Source organism: Medicago truncatula, chromosome 3 (genome assembly GCF_003473485.1).
Source record: "Medicago truncatula cultivar Jemalong A17 chromosome 3, MtrunA17r5.0-ANR, whole genome shotgun sequence".
Lineage (NCBI taxonomy): Eukaryota > Viridiplantae > Streptophyta > Magnoliopsida > Fabales > Fabaceae > Medicago > Medicago truncatula.
This window is the reverse complement of record NC_053044.1, coordinates 7028628-7046099: the sequence shown is the minus strand read 5'-3', so window position 1 is coordinate 7046099 and position 17472 is coordinate 7028628. Positions and strand designations below refer to the sequence as shown.

The 17472-nt window shown below is 34.1% G+C and overlaps 1 protein-coding gene and 1 non-coding gene across 10 annotated transcripts; both read right to left on the bottom strand.

Moving 5' to 3' along the window:
• Nucleotides 1–3046: 3046 nt before the first annotated feature.
• LOC11414715 (disease resistance protein RPV1) lies at nucleotides 3047–11141 on the bottom strand. 9 transcript variants are annotated; one of them, XM_024778255.2, is made up of 6 exons: nucleotides 11030–11141; nucleotides 8410–10360; nucleotides 8179–8315; nucleotides 5735–5890; nucleotides 3720–3875; nucleotides 3047–3485 (listed from the first exon to the last, which is right to left on the bottom strand). In XM_024778255.2, exon 2 carries the CDS (start codon nucleotides 10045–10047, stop codon nucleotides 8455–8457), a length of 1593 nt encoding a protein of 530 aa, XP_024634023.1. In that variant the 5' UTR covers nucleotides 10048–10360; nucleotides 11030–11141; the 3' UTR covers nucleotides 3047–3485; nucleotides 3720–3875; nucleotides 5735–5890; nucleotides 8179–8315; nucleotides 8410–8454. The 9 variants fall into 9 exon arrangements, with proteins under 9 accessions (XP_024634023.1, XP_024634024.1, XP_039688288.1 ...); XM_024778256.2 differs by lacking the exon at nucleotides 11030–11141 and having other exon boundaries at nucleotides 3720–3930; nucleotides 8410–10956; XM_039832354.1 differs by lacking the exon at nucleotides 11030–11141 and having other exon boundaries at nucleotides 8410–10956.
• A 5629-nt stretch (nucleotides 11142–16770) lies between these two features.
• LOC112420535 (small nucleolar RNA R71) lies at nucleotides 16771–16877 on the bottom strand. Its single transcript, XR_003010715.1, has one exon. It is a non-coding gene; the product is annotated as a small nucleolar RNA R71 (small nucleolar RNA).
• Between the last annotated feature and the right edge of the window lie 595 nt (nucleotides 16878–17472).

The following is a 17472-nucleotide window of genomic DNA, read 5'->3' as shown; positions in this document are numbered from 1 at the left end:
TTAAAAACTCTCATAGTCTCATTGTTAAAACAGAATGAAAATTAATACTAATGTTATACAATACATTTGCTATTATTGCTACACCTTGTTCAATAATATTTGGTAAAAAGTAATCATACCTTTGTGGGAATATAGCTTTCTTAGCATTTCAACAAAACAGCTTTCTGCAAAAGCACTTTTCCAACAAAAATAGCTTTCTGCAAACGCGAATTCAACAAAAAGATGGCTTTCTCAAAACGTGCTTTTTGCGAATCATGCTTTTCCAAAACAGCTTATGTGACAGGATAATTTGCTACAAACGCGAAAAAAATATTTTCTAAAACGCTCTTTTCTTATCTCTTTCTGATTGAAAACTGAGCAATCAATATCATCAATTCTGCAAACGCGATTCTGTAAAGAAAGAAAAACACATCGGAAATTGCTTTTCCAAAAAAAATCACTTCTGCAACCCACGATTTTTGTAATTCTTTCAAACTGACGATCGAAAACAGTTTGAACCAAAAGCGTTTTTCGCTGCAAACTACGAAACGCTGGAAAATTGCAATGATGCGGCGTAGCATAACGAACCAAAAGCATTTCTTGGCATGACTGTGACTTCCGAAAGCTGAGAATCAAGATAGAGTTGTAGTTTGAAAACAGATTGTGAAGAGAAAGTTACACCGGAATCAGGATATGCCTCCCTCGATCCCAAGGTATCCACCACAAACGGAATTGGATTTGTCGGAGAACTGTGTAAACAGAGAACAGAAAACATGAACCAATTCTTCCGCCGGGATCGAGAAATTGATGATTGATTCGTCATGTAACTGAAGAAATCGAAGCTGATTGTTGATGGCAGAAACAGGTTGTTCAGACTGCTTTTCGACGAACAACCACAAGGCGAAAAGGCTCACGGCGTAAACAGCTCTGCACAATCTCACCGGAAACATTGTGACGAGAACTTCCGGCGCATCAGAAATGAAGAAATCAGAGTCGCAATTCGTCAATTCAGGTTCAAGAATTTCCAATTTCTCATCTTCTTGCGAATCAACAAACACATAATTGTTTTCATTGACCATGTTGCAGCAAGGAGTAACAAGAGCACATGAAATCTCCCCAATCTTGATCGAGAATCCATCAAATTCTGGTTCGATTACAGGAGTTGAAACCGGAGTAATTGGAGACTCGAAACTGCCGAAAACGATGCGATCGTGAGAAGATGAAGTTTCCGGAATCGCAGAAGCAGAAGCTGCATCATCAGATTCTTCATCTTCATCGATGTCTGAATCGAAAGCAGAAGCATCATCATCTTCCTCCCTAGGGTATCGCTCTGATACCATGTTAAGAATCATGGAATCATAGGGAGAGAAGTCATAGATGTAAGCAAAGATAGCAAGCATAAGAGTACTCATGTGGGAGATACTCATAGAAACTCATTGTAGAATGAATAGATTGAAAAAAGATAGTGAATGAGTACAATAGTATTCCTATATATAGAGATTAGTTTGAGTAACTAACTCTAACTAACTTCTAACCAAGCTACTAACTCTAGTTCACTTATCCACTAACTATACATGATTACCAACTCTAGTCTAACTACCTTAACTAACTACACATTACTTCCAACTATTTTAACAAAAAGTCTCGATTTACATGCCTTTACATAAAGATTTTGTGCCAGTGAGATAATTATATGTTATCTTAGCTGTGTTTGAATGTAAAACTAGGGAAAAGATAGTATCACGATCAAAAGTGAGATAATTTGAAGACTCATAAACATCTGACACTATGAATTTTTCATATATTCATGAAATGATGAAATTCTGATATGAATAATTAAATTACACAATGATTAATATATGAGCTTATCCTATACTCATTAGAGTTAACATTCACTAATGAACTGTTGTGGCTTTTTGATCAGCACAGCAGAACCCTCTAGTGATATAAATAGATAAAAATATTCACAAACTGAGAGAAATTAATGAATTAAAATCAGAAGTACTGCACTGATAAAAACATTCAAATGAAGAAAATATTGAGCCACCTGCGAAATTGTATAGCATGTAACATGTTTGAATCGGAAGTTTCAAACCAATTTTGCATGTAGACTGTGATCCAAACACCATGGAAGCTCCTATCCACCAAAATTCCCTTTAACAACAAAGTGGCATGTCATTCAATTTTTTATGACTTCTTCTTAACAATTAAAAAGAGAAATAAAACGAAAATCGCAGAAAAGGCTACATGACGTCCTCACTATGTAATTGTTTGATTCAAGTAATTCAATTGGCTTCTTTTCTCGAGTCTCATGTTTGCTGGGAAAACTCACGAAAAAAAACAGACAATTAGAGTGAAAGAGAATCAAAACGGTGGGACATAAAGTTAGAATATGTTGTATGAATATTTGTTGCATACAAATTTGAAACATATATAGTTTCAGAATAACTTTATAAAAGTAAGTGAAATATGTTTCATTATAATGCTTGAATACAAACCATGAACAAATCGCAATGGATGAAATTCACACAATGTCAGCCTCTTCCCTTGCCCATGTCAAGATCATGAGACTCTATGTTGAATCCAAAACACCTTTGGATGAAAGAAACAAAGACCAAAATTTTCTTTGTTGCGAATGTGCATGCCATGCTACATCTTTTTAGCAGAAACTAAGCAGATTATAAATGAAATTACCTTTAATAATCTTAATGGATGTCAAAACTCAACTTTTCTAATTTCCAATTTATTATCTACTCAGTTAAGTGTAGCCTAACAATGGTAAGTACTATCTTTGAGTTTTGACATTATCTACAATGGTTACACAAATGTAGCAGCATGTTGTTAAAGTACTTGCATTGAGACTGCTTAAAACTGAAACAAGATTTGTATTACTGGATAGAGATGATTACAATTTACAACACAATTAGAGAACAATAGATCGAAGAAAAAGATTTAAAATGTTCCAATGTGAACATGTCACGTTGCCCATAAGTATGTTAGATCAGCAAACCCGTTCAAAAATCAAAAGATAAAAGACAAAGTAAACGCAAATAATAAACACACGATGTTTGGTAACGAAGTTCGGCCAATATTGCCTACATCTCCGACTGCAGAGAAGCTGCAGTTCCTTTTTATTATGAGTGAAAGATTAAGGTTTACAATGCACAACTTGTGTATAATTAAACACTATTGTCCAGATTACAACATCACCCCTGAACCATACCCCCAGTCGCCATTACACAACAAACTATGATATCATACTCAACAATAGCTTGCAAACATTGTTCCTTTGACTCATTTCTCGGTCTTTACCCTCTTTGAACTTTTCTTTATATCATCGTCTCCTGAGACTTTCCTTCAATTCTTATCAGTTTGGGAACATAGGCAAGTGTTCAATTTGTTCTCGCTTAATCAGTCTTCAATTCAGCGAGAGATTTGCAATTGAAACCATATTGTCGACAACTTCAAACAGAAAAATGGCATCCTTCCATAAGCATCACAGTAATCTGAAGGATTTTTCAAGTAATTATCTCATCAGCGGATGTATTCATGAATTGATAAAAACATGTCCATAAGATTTTGCATGTATTTTACACAATAAAAAATATATAATAAAGGTATAGTCCAATCAAAATATACATTAAATGCATTGAGTTTCACCCATACAAAGATCCATATGAATTTTTTAAAACTGTGCAGCCATTAGCTAAGTCTCCCAAGAGTAAATGCTTGAAACTTACCTCATGAAAAGGAATTGGATATTCCATAAACGTCCGGGAGGTTAGCAAACAAAACAAGCTGATTTTGAAAACTTGGTTGTTAAGACAGGACATGCTCTTGCAGTTACTTTGTTCTTCAGCTGCAATCTATCCTTAGCAGAATCAGCATCTACCAATCTGAAGAGAACACAGTCCACATGGGTAAGAGGACTTTTGTCGAGTGGCAGGCAGTCTATTATTCACCATACATCAACAAATGAAAGTGTGTCAAAAAATACAACGAAATTAGAGAAAAATAACAATTTGTTTGATGTAACATATTTTTATAATATTTTATATCTACAGAACACAAAATATGGACTGGTTTTTAAAAGACATCCGATGGAAATTGGTTTCAATATCTAAGAATTGAAACGGAGATACGACTTTTATTACTAAATAAAGACTGATTACAATAACTAAATTAGAGAAAAATAGAGAGAAGAAAAAGATTTCAGGGGATTGTGACAGTTTCCACTGGTTTCCTTGTCAAAGTTTGAGAGCATGGCACAAGTTGGCTTGCTTCTTAAGCACCTCATAATCAATACCAATGTCCCCTACTTGAAAATGAAGAATGTCATGAAATGGTTTTGAATAATTTTCATTGATTCAGTACAGAAATTAGAGACTCTAGAAGTTCCATGTTTGCAAAACTTATGATGATCTACACCAATATAACATAGCCAGTTGAAAGCATGAATAAGAAAAACAGATGATTTATGTTAAAATATGACAAATAATCATGTGACGGAGGAAAGGTGATTAATAAGGGTAATTGCAAAGCTAAATAGACCCTTGGAATTAACGTATCTTAACTCCGGATTGCGCAAAACCTATCGAGAGTTATGGCCCGATCGCTGTTTTTTGGATCAGAGCGTAACTCCCGATCGGCTTATTTTAGAGGCTGAGCAATCTGAGGGGACTATAGAGCAAAATCACCATTAATAAGTAGAAAGTAACATTAATTTTAAAACAAAATTTTACAAATATTATGATGGAGGAGTAGTTAACAAAAGAAAAACAGATATAAAATTATTTGAAAGAACTTGTGTACATGGACGTACATAGGGAGTAAGTTAGCTGAAGAGGAAGAAGCAGTCTTGATATTAAGGGTGCCGTTTGTTTCAGCTTTAAAAAAAATAGATTTTGAGTTACAAGAATCTAGAGATTTTTATTTAGAGATTTTCAAAAAAATCTAAGCTATTTTTGTTTGTTTACTATCATAAAAATCATTTTTGAAAGATTTGAAGCTCTTACACTTGAGTTCCTTATGTTTAGAAAAAAATAGATTTTGGAAAAGCTACTTAGAATAGCTTTCGTTTTGAGGCTAAAAATGATTTTTTTTAACAGAATGGATTTTTAAAAAATCTGAAACAAACACTACAAAAAGAAAAAAAAAAAAAGTGATTTTTTAGTTAAAAAAATAGATTGTTTTTTCAAAAAAATCCAAAACAAACGGGCCCTAAAAGCCTTTCACATAAAGATTTTGTGCAAGTGTGATAATGATATGCTAACTAGTGCCCCAAGGGTATTGGTTAAACATCAAAAACAAGCAAGTTTTCATGAAAAAAGATGTGTAATCATTACTTGATCAAAAGTAACATTTTATATTTTCAAGACAAAAATTCTATTTGTAGAATCCTTAACCATTGCCCTGAGGGCACTGGTTAGCAATACCCTTATATGTTATCTTAATTATGTTTGAACGTAAAGCTAGGGAAAGGATGATGTGAAGCAATTTATAAAACCAAATAGGAGTGTCACAGTATGAAATCTTCATATATTCATGAAATGAAATGCTGCTCTGAATAATAAGATCGCAATGATTAATATATGAGCTTATCCTACACTCTTTGGAGTTAACATACACTCTCTAAACTGACTCCAAGACAGTTTTATAACTGCCAGTGACTCACGAACTGTTGTGTTTCCTTTTTCAAATTTCCAATTTTCATCTACTCAATTAAGTGTAGCATAAGAATTCTAAGATCACTTACAATATTATGGACACATACTATGTTTGAAAGCAAAACTCAACAACATGAGAATGTCTGGTTCATATTCTGGGTTAGAATGTGAAGGATCAATTCCCTAGTTTCCTTCAGTTCTTGATGCAAAGTTATCTCGATGGTTTTCATTATTATGCCATTCAACTGCATTTTTCAAAGTAAAATATATTTATATGATTTAAATGAGCAATATAATAAAACTTTAAAATACAACATTATTTGAAAGAAGTCTTTACAAGTCACAACTTTCTACCAAGAGTACTTTTTTGTTTAAACAAACATATCAGATGCAGTAGCATGTTGTTAAAGTTTATACTTGCCAAACATAGTTATTCATAGATATTCCAATGGTTTGGTTAAGAATATGTTCATACCTTCCAAACCAAAAAGATTTGACCAAACATGGGACCCACAATTGGACTGTGCTTGTGTGTGGGAAGTAGATGACAGTTATGAATTAATTAATCAATCCTCTATTTAATGATGTTGACAAGGAGTTTGTGAAATTGGCATATGATTATGTTGACAAATTCACGGTGAAAAGGGCCGTATATGAGATTTTGGTGGTCTATGGCGAACTTACAATTTGGGTTCTAACTAATAAATATATTTTCTCAGTCTCATATTATAAGAAGAAGAAAAAAATCACATTTATTAAGAAAACTAAAATATACTATCTCCGTCCCTAATTATAAGACCCTTTTGAAAAAATAACGGGAATTAAGATAGTGAATATTTGTGTTAAATATGTTTGTAATTACTATTGTTTTTACAATTTTATCCTTTAAGAAAGAGAGTTGGCTTATGTTTTCAACATTCTATTTATTGCTGATTGAAGAAAAAGATGTATAATAAATAGAGGCATGTATGTAAAGAAATAATTAATGTAGTTGAAAATAGAAAAGGGTCTTATAAAAAGGGACAAAAAAAATTCTCAAAAGGGTCTTATAATTAAGGACGGAGGTAGTAGTAGTTTGTAACATAGTTTTTTGTGTTATCTTTCAAATAAATTTTATAGGAAGATGTAAAAATAATTTTCATTCGTAGTTGATTATAGAATAAATGAAAAAGAGATCAAATTGATGCATTTAATTTTTCTTTGGAAGAGATAATTTTTTGAAAAAAATAATTAAATATGATAAAAGTTAGTCTTTTTTCTTATAATTTGGGACAAAAAATGAGTTTTTTTTCTTATAATTTGGGACGGATGGAGTATGTAAACATCAAACTTGATATAAAAAACTTTTTAGTTATTGAATCGAGATTTCAAAGGATTTTATAAGACTTTTTAGTTATACAAAAATCTTGAGATATTCAATCAAGATTTTAAAAGATTAGAAATAATTCTGGTGGTATTAAATTAAGATTTTCAGGATTTTTTAAAGAGTCCAACCAAATTCGGTGGTATTCCATCAAGATTTTCCACAACTTAAAAATTGTCTCTTGATATTCAAAAATGTATAGATTTCAATGGATATACTTAATAGAATGGATTTTGTGAAACTTTTTAGTTGAAAAATTCAAAATTAACAATCTCATACAAAGATATGAGATTTCTTAAGACTTTTTACTCCTTCTCCCACTTCAGTCATCAACGTGTGTAAGTGTTGATACCTCCTTTCAATTTTTTTTCCTCTTTTGAGTATCATTATTTCATGTTTGTTTTCTTTTTTCCAAGTTAATTTTATGATTCTCCTGTTTTTATTTTCTTCACGAATTGGTTATCGATTTTATTTTATGTTTGTTTAATTTTTTCCATGTTTGTTTTCTTCACTTGTGTTAGTGTTGATCACATTATTTCATTTTTATTTTTACTTAAGATCATGTTATTTCATTTTTTTGTCGTGTTCTTACATGTTTATTCTATTAGTATTATCAATAAGTTTTTTTCCTTCAAGGAGTAATCCACTCTTGTAATTATTATTATATTATATTATTATTAGTAGTCAACCCATAAAAATTGTATCAATTTTATTTTTTATCATATAAACCTTTGACTTTTATTATCTTTAGTCATCCACTCTTGTAATTTTAAATTATTGCTAAAATTTTATAGTCATTTCAAATTTTATGATTCTCATAAAATACTTTCAAATCTTAAAAGTTTATGAGCTAAAATCCCTTGAAATCTTACAAGTCTTTTAAAATCTCTTGAAAGTTAATACATTCCTCCACAATTCTTTTAAATCTTCAAGATTTTTTTTTATCAAAATAGTCTTTTAAAATTTCAATCCAATACACCCACCTAAGTTATTTTTTTTAAGGCGTAATAGAACCTTAAAAAAAAAAAATGAGGCCCAAATTTCGTTCTTATTTTTTAGGGCCTAAGGCGGTTGCCCTTTTCGCCCTGCCTCAGATTCAGATTCGGCCCTACCGTGAATCAAAACACAATAGATCGGTTAATCCAAACATGTACACAGAGAGTAATTTACCTGATGATGAAGAAGATAAATTTGAGCAGATATTGAATCACCAACACACTCCAATAAATAAATCTTTAACAAAATCACCACAATAATCATTTCCCAAACTACCCTCACACCGTTCCAAACGCAGAATCCCTCTTATCCTGGAAAATAAATTGAAGCCAATAAATAAGAATATAAAATTAAGAAAATAAATTTATTCAAAAAATAAATATATATATATATATATGTTCGTACATTCAGAACCAAAAAGGTTTGACCAAAAGTGGGACCCATAACTTCTCATTCCGGCCTAATTCCGTCAATCAACACACGAGGGATGTGACAAATTGTATGCCAACGCTCTCCTCCCTCCTTTTCATACTTCTCCTTTATTATTAAACAATCATCAATCCACAATTCATCAAGAGAGTTGGGTAGAGCCTCCTTCTCTGGCAAGCGCTCAAGACTTGGGCAGCTGAAAATACGCATAGCCTTGAGGGATTTGAGGTGGAGAAAACCCTTGTTGTTCATTATTCTTAGCTTTGAACAATTTTCCACATAAAGAGTCTCAAGGGTTGATGGTAGTAGATTCTCCTCTGGGAAGGACTCCACGTTTTCAAACTCATCAGTAACAAAGAAAGATTTCAAGGAATTGAGTTGGAACAAACCCCACTCCTCTCTTGAACCAATCAGTTTTGGGCAATTATATATTCCAAAGGAGCTCAAGTTGGGAGGCAAACCTCCCTCAGGAAATGAATCCAACTCCGGACAATCGACCAGATACAAAAAATCAAGTTTGGTGAACAAGTGTAGAGCCTCCTCTAGCAAGTTCTCAAGACTAGGGCAGTTGTTAATAGATAGAGATTTGAGAGATTTGAGGTGGAGAAAACCCTTGTTGTTCATTTTCCTTAGCTTTGAACATTTATACAAATGAAGAAACATAAGAGTTGGTGGTAGCAGATTCTCCTCTGGGAAGGACTCCACATTTTCAAACTCATCACTAACAGAGAATTCTAACAAGGAACTGAGTTGGAACAAACCCCACTCCTCTCTCGAACCAATCAGTTTTGGGCAATTGTATATTTTAAGGCTCCTCAAGTTGGAAGGCAAACCACCCATTGGAAACGATTCCAGCTCTGGACAATCGTACAGATACAGATAATGAAGTTTGGTGAACAAGTGTAGTTCCAAAGGCAAGGAGGAGGAGTGCCATCCTTTTATTGAAAGATCACCAAGAGAATTATAACAACACAAATCCAAAGAAGGACACTTTACAAAACCACTCCAATCCAAATTCAACTCGTCAAGAATGGTATAGTTGACTAAGTTTGGCTCCACAGAGAACTCGGTGTACTGATTTTCAGAAAGGACTAACTTTTTCAAACTGGTAGGCAATTCATTTACCAAAATTCTATCACATCTCCGTATATCTAACTCTATCATATTATCACACTTAGGAATTGATGCTTCCAACTTGTTGCAATCTCTAATCTCCAGTTTCTGTAAAGAAGGAAGGTGTTGTGGCAGAGCCCTTTTCAATTCAGAACATTTGAATATAGAAATATCTTTAAGCAAAGGAAACTCTCCAAGGCATAACCATTCCTCCAACATGTTGCAATCATTGATCCGCAATTTTTGTAAAGATGGAAGATGTGGAAGAAGTTGAGGCAATACTCTTTTGAATTTGGAACAATGACTTATATAAAGCTCTTTAAGAGAAAGAAACCCTTCAAGACATAACCATTCCTCCAACTCTTTGCAACCACTAATATTCAATTTTTGTAAAGAAGGAAGATGTTGAGGCAGGGTGCCTTTCAGTTTAGGACAATTTGTTATAGAAAGCTCTATAAGCAAAGGAAACCTTACACATATCCATTCCTCCCAGTTGACCATATCCTCAAATCTCAAATATTCAAGGGACTTGAATGGAAACCTTACACATATCTATAATCAGATTGTTATCAGCAATTGAAGTACAGTTTAGTTGTTTTACCACAGATAAGTAATAGGGAAAGCTAGAGAGAACTTCACTCACCTGTCTTTCTAAACACCCGCACATAATTTCATAAATATACATTTAAACAAGAAGAAAATTGTGTTTTTGTTAGAAAATACACATTTAGAGTATACAAATTATGTTTTATGGGATGCGTACTTCCAAAGTGCTTTTAGAGTGAGAAAAATTCCTCCGAAAGTTATGCCTTCACTGTCAAAAAGGTTTCATTTGAGGATGGTCAGAATTTTTCAAGACTTACTAATGGACTCTGATGGATCCAAATATGATTTCAGATAGAACGTTATGACGTAATTTGATCCCTGTAGCCGACCACACTTAGTGAGAAAAGGTTTGGCTGTTGTTGTAGTGATGGACTCTCATCCAGCCCAATGTAGTCCACAAACAAAACTTTCAGATGTGAAATCATAATTTTCCCATTCTGTTTACAAAGCAAAAAACAAACCAGAGCAAAACTACTACTATTTTTTATTGGCTCAGATTTTTTTTTTCTCCCAAAAATCAAACCAAACCAACTCATTAAACCCCTACCTCACGGATAAAAATTTGAGAAAATCACGTAGTTCAGTGTAATTATATGTGTTGGTGTCGGACACAACACGTGTCCAACTTCGAGTTCGACTAATCCAAGGAATGTTTGTGCTTCGTAATGGGTCTCCTCTAGCATATACAACAACAACAACGAACAACACTTATACCACTAAGTGGGGTCGACTACACGAATCAAACAAGGTACAAATCACTTGTTTCATTTATAATATTCGTTCATATTCATGAAATAATTAATTAAAACAAAACAAAACAGAAATCTCTCATGAATCTTAATGACAGCACATAGGAAAAATAAAAAAAAATGAATACCTGAGTGGAGTGGGATCTGATAGGAAATCGGAAGAAGAGCGAAGAATATGCAGCGGCAAAGGGAAAGTGGAAGATTGAATTGAAATTTTGGGGTAGGGTTCTTCCGTTAGTGGAGGGAAGGGAATATTATATTTGAGTAAATAGACCGTTATCCCCTGAAATGGTAAGTTTCGTCAATTACCCCTGAAATTAGCATAACTTCAATTACCGTTTGAAATTGTACAACATTAATCAATTTACCCCCTCGTCAAATTCTTCAAGTTCGGGGGACATTTTGCTAGTGTAAAACTTCAGGGGGATATTTGCAAAACGTCATGTTAACTAACAGAAGAATTTGGCAGAAGATAAATTGATTAACGTTGTGCAATTCAGGTGTAATTAAAGTTTTGTTAATTTCAAGGGGGTAGTTGATGAAACTTACAATTTCAAGGGGTAATTACCTATTTACTCATTATATTTTGTATTTTTATGGAAATAGGGAGATTTTTAACAAATATTTTTTAAATTCATTTAATAAATTATAAATTTAATTTAGTGGCTTAATTGCACTTTAAACCTCCTAAGTATCACAATTTTACGATTTTAACCCCTAATTCATGTAAGATATAAATATTTTGCCTTTTGTTAAAATTGTATTTAATATATTGTATCTTACTTCTACTCAGACGGAAGACGTACGCTTTTAAGGCTTGTCAACAAGTCTACAAGCTTTGATTCAATTCCTCCCTCGATTCTCTAAGCAGAACTACATCATCTGCAAAAAGCATGCACTTCAATGGTATCTCTTGGATGTGCTCCATAAATACATACAAAACTAAAATTAAAAAGATAAGGGTTGATCTGTGGTGCAATCTTATTGTTATGGAAAAATCTCCAATGACCCCATCATGCATGATAACACTAGTCGAAACTCTCACATATATATTCTTAATAACTCAAATAAGCAATCATAACTTTTTATTCTATAGTACTTTCCACAAAATCTCTTTAGTCACTTTGTCACACGCCTTCTACAATTCCATGAAAACTAAGTACAAGTATTTTATCTATATGATATCACTCAACCACACGTCGTAGTAAGAAGATAACTTCCATGGTCGACATCCCATGCACAAAACCAAATTGGTTATCAGTCGGTCGAGTCTCTTTTCTTAGTCATTGTTAAATCCTTATTTCTCGTAACTTCATGATATAAATCATAAGTGATCATATAGTTTAATTCCCCATAATTTACACAATTTTGTATATCCCTCTTATATATTCTTATAGATCATAATTTTATCTCCATTCATCCACTTCAATATGTTTGTTAGATGCTAACCTGAGGCTAATTTGTTTTTTCTTTCTCTCCCTCTTTAGAACTAAAATGCTTAGAATTTTGCTCTTCCCCCTGCACTTTTCGCTCGCGCCCTGAAGCATAGTCCAAAATACCCATACGTTAGTTAACTAACACAAGTGTAAATTAATGTGTTAGTTAACTAACGTTGTGCTACTTAAGTAACGCATGTGTAAAGCACTGCGTGAGTTAACTCACGCAGCCATTAGCACATGCGTGAGTTAACTCACGCACACTCTGCATGAATTCAGAAGAGGTAGAAACCTTTATTTTCCCTAATTTTTCAATCCTTCTTTCATACATACATTCAAGCATACATTTTTCATCATTCATTCAATCAATGAAAAATAACAGAATAAAACAATGGAAAAAAGTAATGAATAATGTCATAAGAAACAACGCTAAAAAGCGCAAGTGTAATAGGTTTACAACTAAATCCAACAAAATGTCATAAAAAAAAAAGAAGCTACGCGGTCATACTGGTCCATCCTGTGGACTCCTACTCCTCCTCCGCAGAGCCGGCATCTGCTCCATCATGCTCCACTCAGACTGTATGCCCATGCATCAAGCGCATAACCTCCTCTGGATTATGAAACACAACAGGATGTCCCATTGCACCGTCCACTCTGGCCTTGATGTTGTTGATGATCTATTATGGGTCAGGAGGGTGTCTGGCCTACTGCTGCTCAACAATAACCTCCTCGTAAAGAGGGACAAGACCATCTCATGTACCCCTTAGTATGAGCCCACATCTGGTTATCCGGAACTGGATCACCCCTCTGCTGATGGCTGAGGACATGTAGAGCAAACTCCGTGAAGGCCTGGGCCACGTCATCTGCCGCAATAAGCTCAATGTCTGTAGGAGCCCTCAGAATAGTCTGGACATACCCGTACTGCCTAAGAACCCTCTCTAGCAAGTGACGGACCATCCTGTCGTTGTCGGCCATGATCCATCCGGAGCACCAGCATATGTCCTTATAGGGCGTGATGTGTCGTCGTCTCTCGTACGGCCTCCAGGTGACATGTGAATGTTCCAACGAATCGATGGCAGCTCTGTAGTGTCCAGGATTAGAAAAGCCCCTTGGAGGTTTCCATTGACTCACAAGTGGGGAAATAGTAAGATCATAGTCATCATCATCAATCCTCAGAATGATATTCGAAAAGTGCGCCAAAGTCCATCCCTGCAAACACAAAGAAACAAATATTTATAGCAGTGCAAAAATTATACAAACAACTAAACATTTACGATCCAATAAGTAAAAAAGAAGAAAAACAAATATTACCACAAGCAATGTCATGTAACCACCACAGGAGGCCTCATATGAGTCGGAGGTAAGAGATAGCTGCTCATATAGGAAAGCAAGTCCCATCCCACCCCATGACCAGTTGTCCAACTCGTCCATATCTTGCAGCGCAAGCAGCCAAAGAAGATTAATGTTTTTGATGTTCTTCCCGGAAAAAATGGTCCATCCAAGCAAGAGCAACATAAATGCCTTAATGCAGGCCAGCCTAACTTCAGCTCGCTCGTCTAGCTCCTCCTATGTGTCAGGCACAAGCAGCTGATTACACATATTGAAAAGCTCCTCGTAGCGCCTCTTAAGTACACCAAAACTGATGTGAGCAATACCCTGTCTTGTCAGCTCCTTAGCGGCAGCCTCCGCTGTAAAAAGTAGGTCTGCTTACATCATCTCTAGCCCCTCGTCACAGGTTAACTCTCTATCGGGAAGGAGCCTCCAAATGATGGGGATGCCTAGGTGACACGCCACATCATCTAGTGTGATAGTAATCTCCCCAACAGGTAGATGGAAGATGCTGGTCTCCTCATGCCATCGCACAAACGATCTATACAATTATTAAAAAACACAAAATTGGGAATGAATTTCCTCCGATGGAAATATCTTCGGTCTTCTGCAGTGATACAATTTTTACCATTAATTGTCCTCTCTCTCTCATTTAAAATTCCTACATGCATTAATTTTTAATGGATAGGATTTCACTAGACACTCATGTCACTGAAGAGGATTCAAACCCCACAAAATTGAAAATACAAATTTATATACTTCTTTTTAAATTTTTATTTTGGAATCAAATGTAATTAAGGAATTTCAAACTCCAATGAGTCCATTAGAGTATATCACTACATCTACAGTTATTTATATTGACTAGCTATGAGATTAATCCCTAATGATTAAGCAGGAAATTATCTCTCCATTTTTATATTGATTTACCTTTATATTCGAAAGTTGCTCAAGAAGATACCTTGCAAAGTCATCATGATTGCTCTTTTGGTTGGTTCCCATTTCTTGTTTAAAATAATTGAGAAAGTAATCATTGGAACCAATGAATTAAAGGAATATAGATTTAGATAAGTAATGACTCAATTTTGCCTTGCTTCAAAAGTTTTTTGAAAGATCATTTGTCACAGTTGAGGTGAAATACTCAATTTGTTTATATATATACGAGTTTAATTGTAGTGCACTGACAGTGTAAAGATAGTTTACACAGTCATCCAATAACAATCTGCCACATCATCTTCTCATTTAAAATTGGTTAATTTAATTAAACAAAAAATAGGAATCGTGCAACAACATCCTTCTCAGTTCTCACGTTGACAGTAACCTACAAGTCTACAACCCCTTGCACCACACCCCCATCACCAACCGGTCGTTGTTTGTTATTCTTCTCTATTGATCTAATTACCTTTTTTAAATGAGAAGATGATGTGGCAGATTGTTATTGGATGACTGTGTAAACTATCTTTACACTGTCAGTGCACTACAATTAAACTCATATATATATATATATATATATATATAGTTAGGATTCGTTGACACCAAATCTCAACCTTCAATTTAGTTTGATCATAAGGTTGAAATTAATTCACTTAAAGTCTCATCGTGTACCCTCTCTCCTGATATGTGTGTTGATTGCTTCCTTTAGAAATTCCATTGAAACATGTGTCTTCTCTCTAATATCAATTTTACAATTGCCTCTTTATTCAGACACAACAATTATAGTGATTCATGATTCCTCTGCACACTGAGATTGGCTAACAATCCAATTCAATTCAATATAAAGGGTTTCATACAAAATTTAATGGGTTTTCTATCGTAAACCACAAATTGATTTTATAGGTCCAATTGAAGCCAATATTTTAATTGTTCCATAATTGCAAAAATCTGAATCTACGGCATCTGCAAAATTAATAATCAAAATAAAACTAGATCCCAGAATCCATGAAATAGAAACAGTAACGTTTATGTTGTATATTATACCAATAAGATGTTTATATGAGAAGGACATGAAAAGAGTGATGGAGAGAGCACAAATCAAAGAGAGCGAAATTGTATTAAAAGGAATATGTCATGAGAGGTGAAGTCAATTCTTCACCGTTAAAAACAGAGGCACTAAGGCAAAGTGAAATTTCTGAAAGAAGCAAGAAACATATCCCGAGAGGACAACATGGTAGTGCTTTGAGTGAATTAATTTCAACCGTAGGATAAAATTCAATTGAAGGTTGATATTTGGTGTCAACGGATCCTAACTCATATATATATATGGTTAGTGACCAATATTTTTAAATTGAATTATATAAAGCAGTGTAAAATAATTTCTTACGTTTCTTGTTGAGTTTAAGATTCCACATGAACCTGATGCATAGTTGATACATGAGGTTATTTGATATCTCTCAGTTGTAGAGACACCAAAGTATGAAGGTGGCATTGGTAAACCCAACTTAAGAGCTACAAAAAATATTTTCATTAAAGTTTGCCGCGTCATAATTTAAAAATGATTCAGTTTATGTATTATTATATAATAATAGTAATTTCGTCACAAATTCCTTTAAAACAAAAAGTAATTAGGTAAAATAATAATAATAATAATAATAATAATAATAATAATAATAATAATAATAATAATAATAATAATAAGGGTTAATATGTCTTTACCCCTTGTAATATAGGTCATTTCTGATTCCCTGTAAAAAAAAAATATTTTGATTTATCCCCTAATAGGCCAAACAAAAACCAATTTAATTTTTTTTTTAAGAAATTTTCGTTTTTGTTATTTTTGAAAATACGAAGATGTCAAATCTCAAAACTTTTGTATCCTTACGTTTCATTTTTCTAATTTCCGGTTTTCAGCTTAAGTGTAGCCTAACTTACGAATTACCATTGTGAGCATGTCTGGTACATATTATGCAGAGCTGTCTCATTCGTTATAATTATTATGCCATCCAGCGGCATTTTTCAAAGTAAAATATATATTTTATAGACTATTCCCTTTTACTCTAACCGGTAGAGCCAGAGATTGGTTGCTGTCCATACCTAGTGGAACCATTCAAACTTGGGATGAACTTGAGCTCAGATTTCTTAAGAGATTTTTCCCTATGTCTAAATATTGGGAAAAGAAACATGAGATCACAAACTTTAAACAAGGGGAAACTGAAACCTTGTATGATGCTTGGGAACGTTTTAATTTGTTGCTCAAGAGGTGTCCTTCACATGGCCTAAATGAAAAAGATTACCTCCAAGTTTTTACTGAAGGGTTAAGCTCTAATCATAGAATGTTTTTAGATGCTGCAGCAGGTGGAAGTACAAGAACCAAAACTGACCATGAAGTTCGAAACTTAATTGAAAACATGACCCAAAATGAGCATCGAGTTGATGCCGAGAAAAAGAAAAGAGGAGTCTTTGGGGTGACTGAGAGTACTGCTATATTGGCCAACCAATCTGCCATGAACAAACACCTTGAAACCTTGACCAAACAAGTTCAAGCCATAACCATGGGACAGTTACATGCTCAACATGCTCAAGCTCAACAAGTGCAACAAAGGTGTGATTTCTGTCAAGGAGATCATGCGAATGGGGAGTGTACCTTGGAGGGAACCAGTGAGGAAGCCAATTACATGGGAAACTACCAAAAGAATAACCCCTATTCCAACACCTACAATCCGGGCTATGCTAAACATCCTAATTTGAGTTACTCTAACACTAACACCCTTAACCCTCTCCTACCTAACCCTCCACGCCAACAACCACAACCACAACAAAGACCTCCTGCAGCTTGGGAAGAAACTATGGCTAAATTCATGCAGATGACCCAA